At 40.5% G+C, this 22,091-nt stretch overlaps 1 protein-coding gene across 6 annotated transcripts in view; it reads left to right on the plus strand.

Moving 5' to 3' along the window:
- FMNL1 (formin like 1) overlaps positions 1-22,091 on the plus strand; it is a 93,846-nt gene that overhangs the window by 51,261 nt on the left and 20,494 nt on the right. For 2 of the 6 annotated variants that reach the window (XM_034415979.3, XM_034415980.3), the window contains exons 5-10: positions 6,493-6,576; positions 11,907-12,044; positions 14,028-14,156; positions 15,180-15,288; positions 16,945-17,021; positions 17,974-18,067. In XM_034415979.3, coding sequence (XP_034271870.1) covers positions 6,493-6,576; positions 11,907-12,044; positions 14,028-14,156; positions 15,180-15,288; positions 16,945-17,021; positions 17,974-18,067 — 631 coding nt within the window. The remainder of the gene's footprint in view (positions 1-6,492; positions 6,577-11,906; positions 12,045-14,027; positions 14,157-15,179; positions 15,289-16,944; positions 17,022-17,973; positions 18,068-22,091) is intronic. The other 4 variants (XM_034415981.3, XM_034415986.3, XM_034415982.3 and 1 more) reach the window with 3 other exon arrangements.

A 22,091-nucleotide genomic window follows, 5' to 3' on the forward strand; every position in this document is an offset into this window, starting at 1 on the left:
CTCACAGCTCAGAAAACTCAATGCAATTCCTCAAGACTAGTAGGCTCAAATTCCTCCCAGATAATAGAGCTCAACCCACTTCAGTAGAATTCACCTAGTCAGAAATAATAATCTGAGTGATTATATATCAGAAACCTAACATTCCTTTAAAATGTTCATCAAGGCATTCCCTTTCTAAAAAAATACAGCTTACCCTGAATATGATCACTTGGGTGGCACATATGCTAAGAGTGGGGAGAAAATCATGTTTTATTGTTCTTACTGCCATAAGATATTCCTTAATCCAAAGTCTTTTACATGTCTAATAAGAGTGACTCCCAGTTTTTCACCAACAATGTCATAGATGTTTCTCCTGTTGCTTCATTTCCTAGAGCCGTGATGACGAACCTATGGGCACAGGTGGCACGCGGAGCCATATCTGTGGGCATGCAAGTGTTGCTCTAGCTCAGCTCCAGCATGCATATGTACGCCAGCCAGCTGATTTTCGGGTCTTTTGGGCCCACCAGAAATCGGGAAACGGGCCATTCTGGCTTCCGGGGGAGGGAGGCCATTTTCGCCCTCCCTAGGTTCTTAAAAAGCCTCTGGAGCCTGGGGAGGGCAAAAAACAGGCCTACCGGGCCCATCATGCCATCACGTGCCAAAAGTGGGGGGAGTGCAGAGGGGTTGCACGTGCATGCACAGGGGGGTGGGGCACAGTGAATTATGGGTGTGGGCACATGCGCGCTCGACCCCCCTGCTTTTGGCACGTGACGGCAAAATGTTAGCCATCACTGTCCTAGAGCTTCTCAGTAAACCAAGAGGCATTTAGGATTGATAGACAAAGTGATGCTACTTAAGAGCAATCCAATGAAGGGCTGTCATCCTCCATTCATTCCAATTATTGATTAAAATTCCAGTTTAACAGCCCACCACAATCTCAGGAAACTCCCCAACCATTCTCTTGTAAAGCAATAGGATCCTTTCGGCTCCTGGACAAACTGATCCAACAGATCACACCTTCCTGATGGACCAGTCCAGGGTAACCAAAGATGTGCGACAGAAGATAATGCCCCTTGGCCAGAAGTAGATTGGATGTTCTTCCAGAGAATTTATCAACTGCAGATACAGCTGGGAGGGTGGAGATTATTTAGAATCTGTGTGATTGTTTTTAATTCTTCTTTCCTTCATTCCATTTTTGGCCTGCTCTTTCCTTAGGGCTCAATAAGAATGACAGCTTGAATTGATGTATAGCACATATTTAAATATAAATTGGAATTGCAACTACAGTCTGTAATATACAATATGTCAACAGTTCAAAGCCATGAGACAAGGCCCTTGTTTGTTAAATAGCTATTTATAACCTTTTCTTGAAACACTCAAATTGCTGATGAGTTTCTGGATAGGAAGAAAATCCCATAGTTGTAGAACAGTCAGAAAAATGGCATTTTATGTCATTTGTTCTCCAGGTTTGACAGGCAAATTGATTAATCAAGGGGGTATCCCCAGGGCTTACATGGAAGGTCTGTTTTTAGTTTTGCAAACAGTGGCATTAATGGTGTTCTGACCTTACTTATGCAGCAGAGACATTGTAGGGTCCAAATGAAATTATGAGTTCTAATAATGTCTTTTGAAAACTGCCCATAGCTCATCGATAAAGTATATGTTCTGAGACCCCTGGCTTTTTAAATGATGTATGGCAGCTTCCAGACTGAGTGATTAATGTTGATACTGGCCATTTTGGACTTTTTGCTTTACTTGTTGAGTCAATTGCATTGCTTGCAATTTGAAGGCTTTGGTGCTGATTTGTTCCCTGTTTCTACTATGCCTTTTTGTTTGTTTTCTATGTTTTACCTGTTAACCTCCCTGAGTTGTTGGGAGTCAGGCAGCATACAAATATAATCAGTAAATAATAAAATGAAGCTTTAAATGATGCAAGACCAGTAATTTTTTTAATTTGTTCATTTTGTATAGCCACCCTCTCACCAAGTGATTCTCGACATCAAATAATTTTTTAAAAGTAAAACAAAATAATTATTTTTCTATTTTCTGTTAAGATTAACTTTAAAGTACCAGTAAATGGCCCAATCCTCATATTATAAATAGTTTGAATAACTAGATAACTTGGTTGTACATATCCAATATTTATTTGTCTGTCAAATCAGATCAAACAGGGTCAACTTCAGATCCAGCCTATCTATCATCTGATGGGATCTAGGAAAGACGCAGTTCCAGTCACTGCCCCAGCTTATGGAATTCTCTCCATATGGAGATTCCTTCCTGAATTGTAGCTGAGAAGTTAAGAGCTGGCCTTTCCATTTAGATCAGAAGGAAGAAATGCTTTGAATGTCAGAATGCGTATACATGACTTTGCATATCTATTTTTAATCCTTTATGATGCTGTTGAGATTTCTAGCGAGGGGGGGGTATCATTTTTATTGAAGACTTTTTAAAACGAAGTTTCTGGCTGTTAGCCATTGAGATCCTCTGGGGCAGAGGAGCATACCAATCTAAGGAATGATTAAATAAAGTTTCCTTTGTAGTATATCTGAAATGCTGAACTAAATGAAATAACTGATTATAACACTGCTGGAATGCACATATTACACATAATGAGCCTTTGCTGGTTTCCAGTTAGAATGCAGTTTGTGAACGCATCACTAGGGGTTCAGTGTTATTTGTGACTTAATCAAGAAACTATAGCTTGATATAATTTATGATAGATAATGTCTCCTTGGTGTTGCTGCTGCTGACTTCATATGCATTAAACCTCAAGCTCATTAAATTCTTATCTCTGGCTTTTGTAAGAACTATTTCATACAATCTGTTTTGACCTGGAAAGTGCCTTTGAAGTGGGGAAGTGACCCTTGAAAGGAGATAAATTCAGGCTTGATCCTCTCTTTCCCAGCCTTGAAGTAGACAAGAATGCCTAGGAATTATCTACCTGTGTTTGGAATTAACAATTAGGTATAATGAGGGGAGGTGTGTGCTAAAACTATTGGTCTGGCTTAAAGTAGGATAGAGTGGTGATTTCTTTGCTTGTGACTTTATTGAATGGGAAGAAGGTAAACACAGTACATAATATCAATAGGATCTACTGAATCAGGGCCAAGCTGGGAACTTAAGAGGGAAGCTAAACTGAATTCATTGATTCCAGTTCCTTGTCTTATGGTTCAGTCTTGCATTTTCTTTTCCAGTGCTTCAACTAGTAATTCTATACCAACTTATTTCTCCTTTAGTGTCTTATTTTTGGAATGAATAAACTAATGACTGTGAAGAAAAGAAACCAAGACAAAGTTTTGCCTTCTGCTGAAGCACTAGAGGAATGAAAAATGTGTTAAGGATTGTTTGGGTGATGTTACATTTTAATTCTTAAAATGAATATCAGCCGCAATGGAGGTTAATCTGGTTAACTGACTAATTTCTTTTGCCGGGAGCTAAGCTAAGAACTCCACCCCACTCTTTCCCCTGTTTCTATGAGTCCTTTGAGGTTTGCAGCAAAGGCCTTGGCCCTCTGTAGAGAAGGTGACCCCAGCATGTTGGAGGCAGCAGCCAACACCATTAAGGACAGTGATGTATGCAGGCTAATTAACAGCTTGAACGAGAAAGCATTTATCTCTCTGGACCAACTGCCTGCCAAGCAGTGAAGAGATAAAAGGGAAGCCAACAAGCCCAAGTTTTGTCAGCATTTTGTGATCAAAGATATTGTCAAGCCCAAGACAGTGTAAAAGACAAAACAAATTACACAGTAGAATAAGATATAGGACCTGGGCACCAGGAGAGGCAATTCAGCCTAGCAGAAATGGTACCAAATAATTTTCTCATGACCTAGTGGAATTCACAGTATGTACACTGAGAGTTTATGCGCTGGAGACAAATTTCTTGCATGTCCAATCACACTTGGCCAATAAAGAATCCTTCTCCTTCTCCTTCTCTTCCTCCTCCTCCTCCTCCTTCTTCTCCTCCTCCTCCTGCATTTGCATCATATTTGTAATTTGTTGCGCATTACCTACATTAACCAGGTGCTACATGACTGCACTGAGTACCTTTCCCCCTTTGATTCCAAAGTGATGTATAATGCTAATTTGTACTACCTTGGACCAGATTAGAAAAGACTAATAAAGAAAAAACTCTATATAATTAGAATTGCATAGATATCTGTACAAAAGTAGGATTTAATCACATATACATACTTGCATACACTTCATTGGAATGGCAAGCTATCCTTTAATACTTTGCTATGCACCATCTCAGTTTAGATCCCCCTTGTGTCTGCACTGTGAAAAATAGCTCCCATTTTCTGCATGGAAAGCTCATTTGGGGTGTGTGTGTGTGTGTGTGAAATCCAGGATAAGAAGTAAGATCTTAATGGCAGACAAGCTATTAATGACTTCCATCTGTCACAGTAGGGTACCACTCTGCTTTTGCATTTCAAGAAGCCATCCACACAATAGTTAATTGTATGAATAGTGCCATATTTAGTTTTATTAGTTAGTTACTACTAATTTAAAAACACACCCTGAAAAGAAACTGCATAATACAAAAGTTTGGATTATAAAAACATTGTAAGAGTTAAGTAGGCAGAATTTTTGGATGGAGATGGACATCGGTGCAAAATCTCAAGTTCCTTCATTTTAGAATTTTAGGCACTGAAACATATTTTAGTCCCCCACCTTTTTTTTTTCTGTGGAAAGGAGAAATTCATCCTTTCAGTCTTAATGTTCACAGTATAAATCAGTGTTTTTCAAACTTGGCAACCGAATGGACTTTAATTCCCCATGTTGGCTAAGGAACTTATCTTAAAATTGCCAAATTTGAAAACATAAATAAATACTTTTCATGGAGGAAAGTATTTTGTGTAACACCAAGCACCACAGAAAATGAGGGTGATCTGCGAGTAGGATGGGGATAGGCAGGAAAGAAGGCATGCCAGCATCATTGAATGTGTCCCTCCCAATACTTGATTTTCTGGGAATGGACATTGCTTGCCTGAGTGATTGTTCCAGAATTTTAGTGATTTATGTGAATGCAAATTTTAGTTCATCCTTGAAAATGTTGGTGAAATGGATAACATGTAAACTTGGAAATTGAATTTCAAAATCTATCCTCTTTTTAAGAGTTCATTGATCATCTTTCTTAGTGCTGGATCAGATATTTATAAAGAGAAGTTAGGAATCCTTGCAAATAACTCAATACAAGTTTCTATCTACCATAGTTTTTACTAATTTATTTGTTCATATGTCCTTAAATAAGAATTTTTCTTGTAGAACATTGCCAGTTTAAAATGGTGAAATGTTTCAAGTTTGCTTCTGAATTATATATATTAAAAAAAATCTTAAAGGCAATTTAGTTCTTCCCAGGCAGGTGATTAAATGGCTAATTACAAGCTAAAAATATGCCAATATATCTGATGTTCTACTGTATGCAGCTTCACATCTAGAATATCAAGGAAAGATATCTAGTTTTTCTATGACATGGATGTAATCTCTCGTAGAGCATATAGGAGATTACAGAATATCTGATTCTTCCATGTTTAACCTAAAGTGATACCATCTAGGATAATTGCTTTTGGACGTATCCTATACATATCAATGCAGAAGAACCTTCAGTTAAGTTTGTTTGATTCTGGAGTGTTGATTGGTGAGGATTGATGTTATGGTGTTTTTGTTTCCTTTTTAACTTTTTTTAATTGCCTCTTTTGAATGGCATGTAAATCAGTAGTGAAATCCAATTTTTTTTACTACTGCTTCTGTGGGCATTGCTTGGTGGGCGTGACAGGGGAAGGATATTGCAAAATCTCCATTCCCACCCCACTCTGGGGCCAGCCAAAGGTGGTATTTGCTTGTTTTCCGAACTACTCAAAATTTCCGCTACCAGTTCTCTGAATTGCTCAAAATTTCCGCTACCGGTTCTCCAGAACCTGTCAGAACCTGCTGGATTTCACCCCTGATGTAAATGTTTATCTCTATGTGCCTGTTGATGTCTGAGTTGTCTAAGTGCCAAGCTTCCAAAAAGTCTCTAGTAGTTTTGGATTTATCCTGGTTTAGTATGCTTAGTTTTCCAATTGAAACTATGATTAAGTCTGTCCATGTATAGGGAAATTAAGGAGTTATTTTCAAAAAGACCAGAACACCTCTTTCACCAGTCCCCAGATAAGCAGGGATTTACACTAGATAAACAAATCGTAAGTATCCTAATCAAGGAACTACCAACTTAGAGAAACAATCAAGCAGTAAGCAACAGCCTAATCAAAGAACTATCAAGAACAAAACAGTGCTTCTACCAAGTTACTGTAAGTAAACAGAGAACAAATCCTTTTTAGCACTGAAGCTGTTACCTAGCCAAAACATTTGCAAGAAAATAAACAAACTCAACAGCACCAGGGACTCCATAGTTCAGCCCTGAGCTTCATGTATCCTCTTCTATTGGAAGCAAGTGTTCTGGAGAAGTTCCAGGCTGAGAGAGAAGCATCTTTCAAGGGAGAGTAAATTCATGTGTGTTTTCTCCTCTCCACAGTTGGGTCCAGGACTTCCTAAATGAAGAGAATAGAGGTCTTGATGTGTTGGTGGATTATCTCGCTTTTGCTCAGTGCTCTGTCACGTAAGTTCACTGTTGTTAACTAAAAGCAATAATAAGGAACAAAGTAGAATTGTGATGAAGCTTCTGTCATAAACATAGCTTTAAAATCAGGAGTTGCTTGATCCAGTTGTGCAGGGAACTCAAGCCTGGGCAGCCAATGATATAAGGATGCCAGTAGCTGCTTTATCTCAGTAGCGTCACTCTCTAGGTAGGTTTGATATTGGTTAGAGAGAATTAAATTAATTAAATTCCTTATTTAATTATAAGGAATTATTTATTTCCTTATTTTATTTATTTTATTTCCTTATTTAATTATAATGCTTGAAACATTGCCAAAGGAATTTTGAGGTTATGTTCAGGAGAAGCCTGCTATCCTGTTTAATAGGGAAAGAGTCTAAAGGCCCCTTGACCTCACAGAAATAATTTCCATGCCCTTTTGAGAATTGGACATACATTATATTTTGTCTGTATATACATATGCATGAACTTGGGTATCAGATAATCCTTTTAGAAGGGAGTTCTACTTAGTGAAACCTATCTAAGATTATATATTCATTCAACTCTTGTCTTATCTCTGTGAAATAACTCGAGGATACCTAACCTAAGTCAGGAATGAACTTTCCAATGAATCAGTTGATCCAAAATAATTGCAATATATATTAAACCTCAAAGAAAATATCTTGTAAACTTGTTGATCACATTTGAGATAGGAAAGCAAGATTTCCCATCACATAGATTTCTTCTAGTTTTAACATTGGAAATGCAAAGCAACATTTGAAAAAAAAACATTTTCAATGTAGGTTAATATCAGTCAGTTCCAACTGTGTCAAGAAAGAATCGGCAAGAGAAATATAAAGTTACACTAATAAGAGTGTTTGCTGTTTTTGCTGAAATTGTGCTCCTGACTAAGGATGGATGAGTCATATAGGAGCCATAAGAGTTCCCCCCTCCTACTTCCTGGTACAGGAAACTAGAGGTGGCAAACTTGTAATTCTTTGCCTGATTTTACAAACTTCTACTTAATTTCAGGAGAAGTCTGAAAGATATCAGTTCTGAAAAAGCTATTTTTTTTATATTAAGGAAGCCAATGAGAAAAAGGAAGTGTGAGATTCTGCTAATAGACTAGCATTGGTCTTATTAAAATGAGCCCTCTGTAAATTATTTTAAAAGAAACATAATACTTTGTAGAAAAAAACCATTTTCTTTTAAATATATTTTAATCACATACTACTGAGGAGTAATTCCTCAATAACATGAAAAGATTTAAGCCATAGTGATATGAGTGGTTGCTTCTCCAACAATGACTGTCAGTCTAACACAAGCTTATCATCAGTTCATTTCCTCAAGGCCAAGTACTATTATTATTTATTACATTTTTTAATGCCACCCATTTCCCTATAAGGTGACTCTGGGCAGCTTACAAGTTATAAAAGAATAGAAAAATAATTAAAACATTAAAACATTAAAACTACAAAGATTAAAATTACAGAAGGTATGTTAAAACCAGAACGAAGAGATAGACCCTTCTACCCTCTCTTACCCTCTCAACCACCTCCAGCAATGAGAGCCCCAGGCCAACTAGCAAAGCCAAAAAAGTGGGAGCAGTTTTCAAGCATGGGGCCAAGCTTGTCCCATCAGGGAAAGATGGCTCCTCAGATGCCCTGGACCCAAGCCATGTAGGGCTTTAAAGGTAACAATCAACACCTTGAATTGGACTTGGAAGCAAACTGGTAATCAGTGCAGCTCCCACAGTAGTGGTGTTATATGTGCAGTCCTGGGATTCCCAGGACTCTGTGCACCACTGCATTCTGTACCAGCTGTAGTTTCCAAATATTCTTCAAAGACAGCCCCATGTAGAATCTGTTGAAGTAATCCATCCGAAAGATGATTATGGCATGAGTAACCATGCTCAGTGCCAAACAATCCAGGTAAGGGTGCTATTGGGACATGACACGAGGCCCTCCTAGCCCAACTGTCACCTGCTCTTTGTGCAGGAGTCATGAGTACAGGAGGAGTTCTAAATTGCCCACCAGACCTGTCTAGGGTAGTGCAATCCTATCCAGAGTTAACAATGATAAACAATTGGATTCTGAAGTCCCTTGAACCCACAGCCATTCCGTCTTGACTGGCTTAAACTGAAGCCTCTAGAGCCTCCAGGCACTGAGAAAGGATGGCCACAGCATCATTTGGATTACCAGTGGACGGAGTATGTAAAACTGTGTATCATGGAGATGCGTATACTTTTTTTTTTTTTTTTAATTTGATTTATATGCCGCCCTTCTCCAGAGACTCAGGGCGGCTTACAATGCGTTAAGCAATAACAGTAGCGTTAAGCATACTGATGATATTTCATCCCTTGGGGTCAGATGATCTTACCCAGTGGTTTCATGTAGATGTTAAAAAGGAGTGAAGAAAGTACTAAGTACTTCTTGCTCACTATTAACATCTATTGGGACTGGTCTTGGATGAAGGAGCTGAACCAGTGCAATACAGTGCCAATCAGCCCCAAAGCCCAGAGCTGGCCAAAAAGATAATGTGGTTAATGGTACTGAAATCTGCAGAACGACCATCTCCCATTCTGCTCTCACCTGAGAGCATCCATAAATGTGACCAATACCATTTCCATCCCATAACCCAACCTGAAATCTGACTGAAAAGGATCCAGGTAAACCATTTCATCCAGGACCCTTTAGAGCTGCAAGGCAACCACTTTTCCCTTTCTAGGGAAGGTGGGAAACTGGATGAAAGTTGTCCAAAGAACTTGGGTTCAATGAGCGTCCTTGAGGAGGTGCCACATCAAGGCCTCCATTAATGGTGCTGGAAACACTTTCCCTTGCACTGATATGTTAATCCCGCTTGGACCCATTTGCAGGTCACCATCCTGGAGGTTTTCACCAAGCAGGAGGGATAAGGATCTAATAAGCGAGTAGTTGCCTTAACAGCCCCAAAGATCCTGTCCACTTCCTCAGGTCCAATAGGGCCAAACCATTCCAGATAATCTGGCAATTTGGAATCTCCAATGGACATGCTCCACACTTGGATTCAAACTGAGAAAGGATCTCAGTGATTTTGTTCATTACATCTTCAACAAATTCCTCTGCATGGTCCTGTAAATGATTATCGAAGCCCCTCTTCTCAAGGAGGGCAACTCTTTGCAAATGCAGTAAGACTGGAGAAATAGCGATATTTCACCATTCTTACTGCCATGAGGCAGGCCTTAATTGTGGCTCTGATCTGTGTCCAGTCAGCTTTATTTTTAGTTTTCATCCAGCAGTGCTCTAGCTGTCTTTTGTCTCTTTTCAGCACCCTCAGCTCCTCCATAAACCACGGGAAGTTTTGGGACTGTTGGGCCATTATGCACATGGGCATAATCCTGTCCAGGGCCTTGGCCACTTTCTGATTCCAGGTTGCAGCCAAAGCCTCTACTGGGCCATGCAGCAGAACCCCCAGAATATCCCCCAGGTCCTTCTGAAACCCATGTGGGTCCATTAAGCACTGAGGGCAGACCATTCAAATAGGTCCTGCCTCCCTGCATCGCAGGGAGAATTGGAAAATCTCACAGCTACCAGGTGTGGTCTGACCCTGACAGAGGAATAATGGCAAATCCCCCACCAGATCACATTGCCACTGCTCCAGCAAGAAAATCGCATCTGGAGTGGGACTGCTATCCTGAGGCGGGCCTTGGATGATCTGCCACGGCAGCCATGAACTCTGACCTGCCTCTGAGACAGATTAAAAGGATGGCAGATTGAAGCCCTCCAGGACCACAAACCTGGGAAACTCCACGGGCAGCCCTGAGATGGCTTCCAGCAGCTCAAGCAAGGAAGTTGCTATCCAGTAGGGAGGCTGGTACAGAAGCCACCCTCCCAATTGATCTCATGTGCCCAGCTTTGGTAGGAATTATAAAGGAAGCATTGTTTACAAATGAAACAATTATTTAGGCTCATTTAGCATAATTTTCTTCTGCTTCTGCCATTACAGGCAAATAATTAGCCACCTGGATTTTTTTAGGCCCAAACCTAAAAACAAACATCAATGTATATTGTAGGAAAAGTATAGATAGTCCTTGACTTATGACCACAATTGAACCCAACATTTCTGTTGCTAAGTGAGACATTTGTTAAGCGAGTTTTGCCCCATTTTATGACCTTTCTTGCCACTTTTGTTAAGTGAATAAATGCAATTGTTAAGTTAGTTAACTTAATGATGTGATTCATTTAACAATTGTGATGTAAATGGTTGTAAAATTAGGTTGCTCATGTATTTATTTATTGGTTCGATTTATATGCCACCCTTCTCCGGAGACTCAGGGCGGCTTACAATGCGTTAAGCAATAGCCTTCATACCTGTTTAGTAGGGCTTTCGCCCCCCCCTAAGCGGTGTTCTTTTTTATACAAAGTCAGCTTATTGCCCCCGATAAAGCGATGACTCGCTTTATGACCTTCCCAATTTATGACAGAAATTCTAGTTCCAATTGTGGTCATAAATCAAGGAATATCTGTACTGCAAGAGATCAATTATCTATCCTTGATTTGGATCTAACTCATATTCACCTAGACGAGATATTGTTGTTTACAGGTAGTCCTCGACTTACAACTATTCATTTAGTGACTCTTCGAAGTTACAATGGCACTGAAAAAAGTGACTTATGACTGTTTTTCACACTTATGACTATTGCAGTATCCCTGTGATAAAAAATCAGACACTTGGCAGCTTTCCCGAGCTCCGTTTTCACCGGCAGAGGGTTGCAGCAGGCCATCCCAGCCAAAAATGGAGCTTGGGAGCCCGTTTTCTCTGGCAGAGGTACCACTTGATATGAGTGACATCAAGCTGGCCACGGCCACCCTGGCCACGCTCACCCCGGCCCCCCGAGGTCAAACACAACCCTGATGCGGCCCTCAATGAAATTGAGTTTGACACCCCTGATGTAAAGTATATAATGACTCCATCTCCTAAGCCACCTATTTTCCATCTTGTTCCACTTATTCCACCTATAACATTGTGCCTGAATCCAGCTAGTGGACCTCAGGAACCCAGTTAAAAAGGGAAAGACAATCCTGGAAGCTGGAAGTCTGTACACACCAAAGTAAAAGACACGAAGACAGTTTGCTCAGCACCTTGGATAGCGGCCCAGCTCTTGAGGCTGCCAAAGCAAAACATGGAGCCTAAGCCATGTTTATTTCAGCACTGAGTTGTGAATCTATACAGGGAGGAGAATTTATTGAAGTGTTTACAATGGTCATGCCCTGAAAAACAGTTCTCCTTTCTCCTTCTATTTCACTGCCAGAGCCTCAATAAACCCCACTCACCCACCTGTTGACGCACATTATTGTTTGTCTGTGTGGCTCCAGGTATGATATGGACAGCACTGACAATGGGAGCCCTGGGTCGGACAAGGGAAAGCCCCTGGACAGATCTGTAGAGGACCTCAGCAGAAGCAATTGCTCTCCCACACAGGGTTCCATCAAAACGAGGCACTTGACTGTCAGGTAACCAAATGAAACTCGGGTAGGTTTTCTTAAACAACTTTCCCACGGCTGAGATGAAGCATATGGGACAGGAAGAGAGGCAGTCCCATTTTATATTCTCCCTGCACAACAAACTGCTCTAAAAAATAAAATAACAAAAATTATATAAAAGCCAGCAAATTAAATCTTAGGCAGTGGCCCACAACCTTTTGGGCTCCGTGGAGAGGTTTTTCCGCAGACCGGAGAGGGTGTGGTTTCGTGCGTTGCCTGCATACCATGTATGGGGCTTCACTTGTTTGTGCGGCCTGGTTACTGCCATGCTGTGGACTGGTGCCAGTCCATGGACCAAGGGTTGGGGGACCCCTGTCTTAGGGTTTGGCACATGTTAAAAAGCCTTTGCTATAAAGGATCATTTACTATAATATAAGCACTATGGAAATCAGAGGCCATTTCAGTTAGTATAAGCCAAATTCTTACTTTTTAGATCATGCCAGAATGATGCCAAATGAAAGAATTGAGTGACAGGGGATGGCAGGCTGATTAGGTGTATATGTATAGGGTGACTCTCAGAACCTTCATCTAAAACGATCAGAAATATTCTGGATTTAAGGTAGCTCTGAGTTTAAATGGAACAATGAGATTAATTGCTTATTAAAATGAGCTCACTAGGGAGCAGTATGAAGAAGTGCTCCACACAGATTTTTTTCTGGTTTTTTTTTTTTTTTTTACTTCTGTAGACTATCTTAATACTCAAACTGAAAGCTCTGATCCTATCAGATTTCTTAATATATATAAAAAAACTTTTCAAGAGATTACTCGTTTTTCAATTTCTAGTTTTGAAATTAAAAGTCTACTTCTCTGGCCGTGCAAAGAACACAGTATGTACTGTTTTTTCCTCAGAACAGCTATGGTTACTATATTAAGTAAACCAACCTAAAATAACAGTAAGGAGTCACTCATAATCTAGTTTCTAAACTTTTCACGTCTATGATCACCTCAAAAGTAGTGCATTAAATGACAAATCTGAGAAGATGGATGCCTGTTCATGTTAATTGCTAACTTTCCAACAAACTTGCAAAATCAGTTTCTCTTTTTCTCTTCTTTCTCTCATCTCTGTCCTAACTCCTTTTCTTATTCTAACCTCACACTTCTTTTGCATGCTTCCATTGGGGAAATGCCTCATGGTAGGTACCCAGATATTGTCTTCCTGGATAGGGGAAAAATAGTTGATGGGATTTAGTACATGTGTAGTTTGGGCCATCAGTTCCGGAGAGATTCAACATTGAGATCCATTGGATCACGGTGTATGAAAAATATGTATGCCTTTTCTCTTTTGCTTTCATTTTTGAGAGGCAAAATCATACATTGAGGCATTAAGGTGGCCTGGCATCTCTCAGGAGTGCACCAAAGACCCCTTCCATGCTTTGTTAATGTGGTTTCCTATGCAGCATTAGAAGCCTTTCTCTCTACTTACATTTCAGAAGTGAAGTGAAAACCAATACAAGACCTTCCTTCAAGACTGGAGGTGCTGGGCCTTGTGATTCAATGGGCTAAATGCTATAACTGTTCAGCCTTTTTGTTACATAAGGTCCTGATCCTGGATAGGATGGTGTTGACCTTGGAGAACAACTGACTTAACTGACACAAGGGGGATTCCCAGTCCTGCCGGCAAATTTCCTCCCACCCCTAAACTTGGAATATACAGGGCCACCCAATTAAGAAAACATTCTTGGCTGTACCATAGAGAAAAATCTCAAAATGTAGAAGTAGGCTTGCATTGGAAAAATGGGTAATAATGGGCTCCTTTTGCTGGATTTACCAAAAAATTTCTAAAGGGATATCAAGATTGCTTTTCAAGTGACAGTAAATTGTCCCTCCCTGTAATTCCAAAAACTGTCACTTTTTCCCCATGCTTGGAGAGGGGGAGGGACAGGGAGGCGTCCACCTGAAGCATCCTATTTTTCCCTCCTGTCCTGCAGGGTTGCTTTCTTCCACCTCCTTCAGGTGTTGCCATTTGAACCAGCAGATCCAAACATTCTTTCAACAAGTCCACCCCAGCATCCCCTCTTCCAGCGCCCCTGGCACCGAGCAGGACTGTAAGCCCAGGCCACCTGTCAACTCTTACTCACCCCGGTGAGCCTCTCCCAGACTTCATGAGATGAGAACCCTCTCCCCCACAAATGCAGCCAGAGAGTGTAGGAGTGGCTTGGCAAGGGCACACTCGTCCTTCTTTCACTTTTGTGTTCATGCACAGGCACTCCAGATACTGAATATTGGGTGCCTTGAGGGCTGGAAGCTTGCTATTTTAAATATCCCAAATAAGGCAATCCATCCCTAAAAGTTCAGTCACTTGGAAATCTGGGATATTTGCATGCTTAGATTTTCATTGTTTTCATAGTCATCCCAAGGAGTTTTGGTTTGTTTGTTTTGGCTTTAGTTTTTTTTTTAATGCTACTATCATGAAGCTTAGGGAATTCGCTGAGATGTACAGAGGTTGTGGAAAGGGAACGTTGAGCAATCAAATGAGCCTTAAGTTTCACAAAAATAATGTAAAGTTTCATCTGGCTTGTCTTCAATCATGACATCTAGAAACCTTTTGTAAGTCTGACAAAAAAGCCATCAGTTTTTCAGAATCTGAAGAACTGATACCAGCATCCATCCTCTGTATTGTCCTTCAACCATATCCATGTGAAAGGCTTTTCTATAGACTGTCAGCTCCATTCTTGAGCTTCTTTTCCAGGCTTAATCATATGGAAGCAGCAATGCCCTGGAAGCTGGACTGGAAGTCTTCACAGGTGACAACATCCTCTAGGCCAGAATTTCCCACCTTGTTGCCTTCCAGATATGTTGGACTTTAACTTCTATAATGTCCAGTCAGTCACAGCTAGAGATTATAGGGACTAAAGTGCAACACAGCTGCAGGACAACAGATTGGATAAGGTTATTCCTGGATGCTATTTGTACTGGAAACTTAGAAGGAAAGGAAAATTTCTAACTACTAACCTGCTACTAATGCTGACTCCTGCTGCTCTCCTTCAAATTCTTCTCATGTGCTATTCTTTATACTTTTGGACTGTTGAATGAGATTGGCATCCACTGTTATTGAGCTATTTTCCCCCCTCCCCCTCCCCCACTTTAAATTTATTTTTACCCCAGACTCAATCCGGCACACAGCAGGAAGGCCTTACGGAACTCGCGCATCGTCAGCCAGAAGGATGATGTTCATGTGTGCATCATGTGTCTCCGTGCAATTATGAATTATCAGGTAATTGAAGGAGAGGATAAGAAAGGTGAACGTTTCCATGTGGGGGAAATAGACAGCTTGGGAAACACATACATAACACTGGGAAGGGATTTTGAAATTTGCCTAGATTTCAGAATTGATGTGTGAAGAGACATATATTCATGGTATCAGGGAGAGGCAAGGAGGGAAAAAACCAGGAAACCTGTACCATACGAGAAAACCATCCCCAATATTTCCAGGTACAGCTGGAAAGATTCTCATTTGAAGAGCTAGCCTGAATAAACCAATATCTAAAATTGGACAGTTTTCTAATATGTCATCTCAAGTGACCCATAAATCAGGAGTAATGTGGCTATAAGCATTCTCAGAGAAATCCTAATATTTTAATGTTAGAATTCAGGGTTTCATTGTTTTGTAGTTCTCTGAGATCATGAGGTATAAAATACAGAAGAAGCAATCTCGTTATTAGGAAATGACCTGTTTGCATAGAGCTTTTAGTCATTGACATATAACAGGCATTTGGCTGTTGGCCACAGTAGACAAATTGAGAAGAGAGAATTCAGTAGCCCTTAAAGTAGTCAGTGGTGCTTGTTGCAAACCAATGTTAGATTTGATGAACCACCATTTTATTTATTTGTTTGTTTAAAATATTTATGCAAGTGCTCATCTTACTGTGTAGCTCACAATCAAAATAACATAAAAGATAAAGGTTCCCCTTGCACATATGTGCTAGTTGTTCCCGACTCTAGGGGGTGATGCTCATCTCAGTTTCAAAGCCGAAGAGCCAGCACTGCCCAAAGACATCTCCATGGTCATGTGGCCGGCATGACTAAATGCCAAAGATGCACAGAACGCTACTACCTTCCCACCAAAGGAAGTGCTTTTGAACTGCTTTAGAACATGCTTACGAACAGCTAGGTTGGCAGAAGTGGGGACAAGTAATGGGAGCTCACCCCGTTACACGGCACTAGGGATTCAAACCATTGAACTGCCGACCTTTCGATCAACAAGCTCAGCGTCTTAGCTGCTGAGCCACCAAGTCCCTAAAACAACATAAACACCATATTAAAATTATTAAAAGCAAACATATTATAAATTTAAACACTGGAGTTTTCCTTACAGTACAGGCAGATTTGCACAACCTGCCTGCAATGACTTCTGATAGATAGATAGGTATGCCTATGAAGCCATTTTACATGATACTTTGCACTATTATTTTTGAAAGGAAGATGTTGCCCACTAGTGTTATTCCCATCAGACATGGCTGTGGGAATCGGTGGAATTCTGTGAGTTTATATATCCCAATAGTTGAGCAATAATAAATGTTTGGGGTGGCTCAGGTGTGTTAAGGAGTAGTTTGGCTTTCTAAACTTTTATATGTTATTGTTAAATGACATCACACAAAATTTGGTTAAAATATGACTGCGTCCGCGTGCATGTTTAAAGCTCTCTATGCAAAGAAATGTTAGGTTCATAACTATCACTTGAAAACGGGTAACCAGCAGTTTGGCTTGCCACAATCAATCATGTCCATATGGCGTTAGCTTGCTAAAAAAAATATACTCTTTGAATCTCTGTGTAACCAAAGAGCCATGCTTGTGTGTGTTTCTACTTTCAGTCATCTAGATTCACTTCAACTGCTAATTTGGGCTGCTAACTTTCTCACTTCTCCCTTAGTCTGGATTCAGCCTTGTGATGAACCACCCTGCCTGTGTAAATGAGATCACACTCAGCCTCAACAATAAGAATGCCAGGTAGGAATTCTATCCTCCTTTATGGTTATCCTTCTCAGTCTGAATGGTTGTGTTAGCCAATTGCTATCCAGGTCAGTTTCAGAGATGAATTCATATATAATTTCTGCATTAAACACTACTTTTATTTTAAAATATGATATAAAATGAGCATTTTCTAGAATACATTACTTTTCAATATATTTTCTTTAAAAAGTGCACTCTGTGTGCTCTTTGGCATGTGTTTTGAGCTGAGAATGGAAGTGTCACATCTAAAGGACTTCATTTGGCAGAGATGTTTGAGAGGCATGGAGCAGGTTGCTTCACTTCACAGTGCTGATTGCAATACAAACCAAACAAAATCCACAAGCATCCTGAGTTGTTCTTAGTATTCATTCATTTAGTTTTATGGAGTGAGTTATTAGAACTTGGTGAGTTACTTAAATCTCATAGTATTGCGACTAATAATAACAATTATCTGAGTTCATATTAGGACAAATAATACAATATTGGTATACTAGTGGTAATGTGGAATACACCTCCATGGAATACACCTCCGTTCAACAGAGAGATTCACACATTGCATAAAATTGTAATGTAGATTGGCTATCTTTGTCCTAATGTGTTATGCAAATCTAATCATCTATCTATCTATCTATCTATCTATCTATCTATCTATCTATCTATCTATCTATCTCCATCCATCCACCCACCCACCCTGTTTCCCCCAAAATGAGACATCCCCTGATAATAAGCCCAATCGGGCTTTTGAGCACATGGCAATAAGGCCAAGCACTTATTTCAGGGTCCAAAAAAATATAAGGCAGGGTCTTATATTCAGAGAAACATGGTACCTACCTACCTACCTACCTACCTGTTGGCCTCACTCTCTTCCAAGTCTACCTGTTCCATTCTTAGACTCCAGTTTCTTTGGAAAAATGTAAAATCTTTGCTCTCATTGTCTTCCATATTGCAGAACTAAAGCTCTTGTCCTTGAGCTGTTGGCTGCTGTTTGCTTGGTCCGAGGAGGGCACGATATTATTCTGGCTGCCTTTGACAACTTCAAAGAGGTTTGTGAGCTCTACCTTTTTGTTTTGTCACTGGTGCTTAGTTAAAATGATGTTCATCAAATTTAGGGCTTTAATATAAAATAATTATATATTTGAAAAAAGGTTCTAGGTGTACAACTGGCTAAACTTAAATATTAAACTCTAGATATAATGGTCTTACAAAAACCTCTCCTAGATGGCAGTGAATATATTTATTTTCTTCAAAATGCAGTAAATCGGTCTTGCTATTTTTCCACTTTTTTTTCTATTGAGTGGACTCCTTCTCAAAATATCGATCAGGACTTTAGATGTTCTAGAAAATCATGTTTTAATTGGCTGCATTGCTTAATGTTCAGACCCTTTTATCTATCCGAAAATTCTCCAGTGAAAATTATTCAGTTTTGCTATGAATTTGTTTGAAATTTGATTGGTACGTTTGTTTCATTGCTACCTCATGCAAAGTTGCAACCGGATAGTCCACCCACAGAGAAAGCATTCCCAGGACAGTTGCTATGTGGGATAACAGATCCTGAACTTCTGTAGAAGCAGATCAATAATTATTTGTTTTTCGAAAGAAACTTTTCAGCTGTAAGAGTGTAACATACTTTCAGATTTAAATCAGTGTGAACAGAAGGTGATGTGCAGAGGCTGTGAAATGGGATAAATATGAGGCCACAACCATAGAAACTAGCTCCATATATTCTATTCTGGATCCCTTTACTGTGACTGCCTGAACATTATTCAGCCCTTGCCCAAATAAACTGAAGTGCTAAGAGCTGAAGAATGAAAGCAGAGATTTTAAAAGCTTCCACATTTTTGTTGAAATTATTTTTTCAATGGCTTTTAAAAATGAAAGCAGAAGCGATAGAAGGGGATATGTCCTCCCACTATAATGTTGTATGTACATATGAATAGTGAAATTGAATGTAGTATACATATACATGATTTAAAAATAATTTTCTGTTTAGCACTGTTCCTTTTAAAATGCAAATTGGATCACTTGGGAGGCAGAGTGGGAATTAATGAGATCACAGCAAGTCTTTCTGTGCTGCCATCCAGAAAAAAGTATTTTTTTTCATTTCAAGCTTGTGATTGCATCAGGAGGAAATCACCCATTTTTGTTTAACTTGGTTTTTAAAATACTCTTTGGGAGTCCCTGGAGATGTTGCAGAAGCTTCTGGAAATGGAATACACTAAACAAACAAACAAATAAATAAATAGAAATAGAACTGAAAGTTGGGTTTTCATACTGCTCTCTGTAAACTGACCCATGGATATCTGACAAGAGACTACTTAAATTACCCAGAATAGTAAGCAGTACAAAAAGGTGGTTTGTACTAAAGGCTTTCTAGGTGGGGGGAATTCTAGTTACTGAACAGAAAGATGCAAACTGATCCTGTTCCCGATATGGCTGAACAATCTGCAGTTGGCCCACAAATCAGGCTTAAAAACAAGACAAACTCAGAATACCAGTTAATTCAGTAGATATTAAAATAATGACCATCCTTAGAGAGAGAGCAACTGCACTAACTCAGAATCTGTTTATGTCACTGAGCTTACTGGAATGAATATTAAATACCGTAATCTTCCTGATCAGGCTGCCAAGGATTCTGTTGTTCTAGAAGCAAATTCTTATAAATAAGTAATTATGAAACATTTATCACCACTGAGAGCTTGGTGACCATTGAGAGCTTTTGTCAGTCCTATCGGGTAGACCTGATAGAAAACGCAACAAATGAGTTAATTTTACATTATTGTAAAGCTACACTAACAGAATCTTGAAAATCTAAAAGTACACTTCTCTCACCATCTCCTTTACAGCCTCAGAAACTAGACATGGGTCCCTTCTAAACTTCTTGCCCTGTCCATTATCCAGTTGCAGGCTATGCTGTCTCTTATCTGGTTATTCCCTAGGCAGCATCTTTGCCTCAACTCCCAAGGTTTTTCCCACGTGCCATTACAGTTTTACTTTTACAGCCACCTGAAATGGACTGGGTCTATGTAAGGGTATTTGACTCTTTTATGGGTTCAAAATACTTTCTGAATAACGTTTCTCCATTTAGAGATGGAAAGCAGTGCATCTGAGCATTTCAAACATCCTAAATTACAAGACTAGGGCTGGAAAAATCTGGGTGACCAATAGAAAAATATAACACTCTGCTGCTCTCTAATAATCATCTAGATTTTTTCAATCAGATCTGGTAGCTTGTCTACATTATAACTGGCAACTGGGCAAAAGAGAGGCAACAGCCCCTCCTGGAAGCAATCTCTTTTCCCCCTTCTCTTATCAGCCACTACCCCCTAAATCAGTTATGGGTAACCTTTTTGGCACTGAGTGCCGAAACTGGAGCACACGCCAGAGCATCAGAACCCAGAAGAGAGTAGCTTTGGTGCGCAAGTGCATGGTGGCCATCTCCCCCTCCGGGTTCCATCATGCGCATGCATGCCAGTCCAGTGTGCATGTGCATGGTGGCCAGCTGCTCTCTTTTGGGTTCCGGCATGTGCATTCGCACTGGCCAGGTGGTCTTCGCATGAAGACCAGTTGGCTGGTATGCATGCATGTGATGGAACCCAGAAGAGAACAACTGGCCAGTGCACATGTGCACCAGACCAGCAGGCTGGCATGCATGTGTGTGACAGAACCTGGAAGAACAGATGGTGACAGCGTGCATGCAGACAGAGAGGGCTCTGTGTGCATGCCATAGGTTCACCATCATGGCCCTAAATCAACTTCAGTCATAGGCAGAGGAGCTGGCTGCATCAGTAATACTTGGAGGAGTCAGAGGTGGGTTTAGCAGGTTCTGACCAATTCTGGAGAACTGGTAGCGGAAATTTTGAGTAGTTCGGAGAACCAGTAGTAAAAATTCTGACTGGCTCTGCCCCCATCTATTCTTTGCATCCCAAGTCCTAGCTGATCAGGAGGAAAGGGGAATTTTGCAGTAACCTTCCCCTGGAGTGGGGTGGGAATGGAGATTTTATAATATCCTTCCCCTGGAGTAGGGAGGGAATGGAGATTTTACAATATCCTTCCCCTGCCACGCCCACCAAACCACGCCCACCAAGCCACACCCACAGAACCGGTAGTAAAAAAATTTGAAACCCACCACTGGGAGGAATAATACGATATACACTAGATAACCAGTCTATTGATACTTTTAGTAAGACAAATAAAATGGTAGTGCTGTTACAAACATCTCATTTTAGAATTGTCCTAAAATTGTTATGATTTCCTGTCCAAAACTGCCATAGCTTCCATTCTAAGGGAACCAGAGCTAGGGAAAAGAGGAAAGGGGTATTCTATTATTTCCTCACAGAAGTCATTTTCAGGACATAGGAACTAGGACTGGCGGCCTGAAAGAGTAAAGTAAGTGAGAGAAGATAGGAGACATGTGAGATGTCAAGTCTTGGGCCAGCCAGCTGGTAAGCAATGAAACACAGACTCAAGTAACAGTACTATAGTTGCTGAAGCTTACTAATCAGGATGGAGCCAGAGGCTTTCTAGCGGTGTGTACAAACTGTGACTCAAAGCCATGTGACCTCCAAGCTTCTCTTAGAAGAGCTGTCTGCCAAACTATAATTTCAAAATGACAAAAGGGGCAAAAAACAAATATTAAGCTATACACTATCTCTCTCTCTTTTTTGAAGGGGGGAAAGGGTCCTGGCACCACCTATTTTATCCTGATCTCACTCCTGATCTCGTCTGGACTACTGCAATGTTCTCTACATGGGGCTCCCCTTGAAGAGCACTCGGAGGCTCCAACTGGTCCAGAATGCGGCCGCACGGATGGTTATGGGTGCGACTCGGTGCACCCACATAACACCCCTCCTGCGTGAGCTGCACTGGCTTCCGGTGGTCTTCTGGGTGCGATTCAAGGTGTTGGTTACCACCTTTAAAGCGCTCCATGGCTTAGGACTGGGGTATATACGAGACCGCCTTCTGCCATCAACAACCTCTCACCGCCAATACGCTCCCACAGAGAGGGACTCCTCATGGTGCCATGGGCCAAACAATGCCAACTGGTGACACCCAGGGGGAGAGCCTTCT

Source organism: Pantherophis guttatus, chromosome 4, assembly GCF_059756535.1.
Source record: "Pantherophis guttatus breed Tessera chromosome 4, ASM5975653v1, whole genome shotgun sequence".
Lineage (NCBI taxonomy): Eukaryota > Metazoa > Chordata > Lepidosauria > Squamata > Colubridae > Pantherophis > Pantherophis guttatus.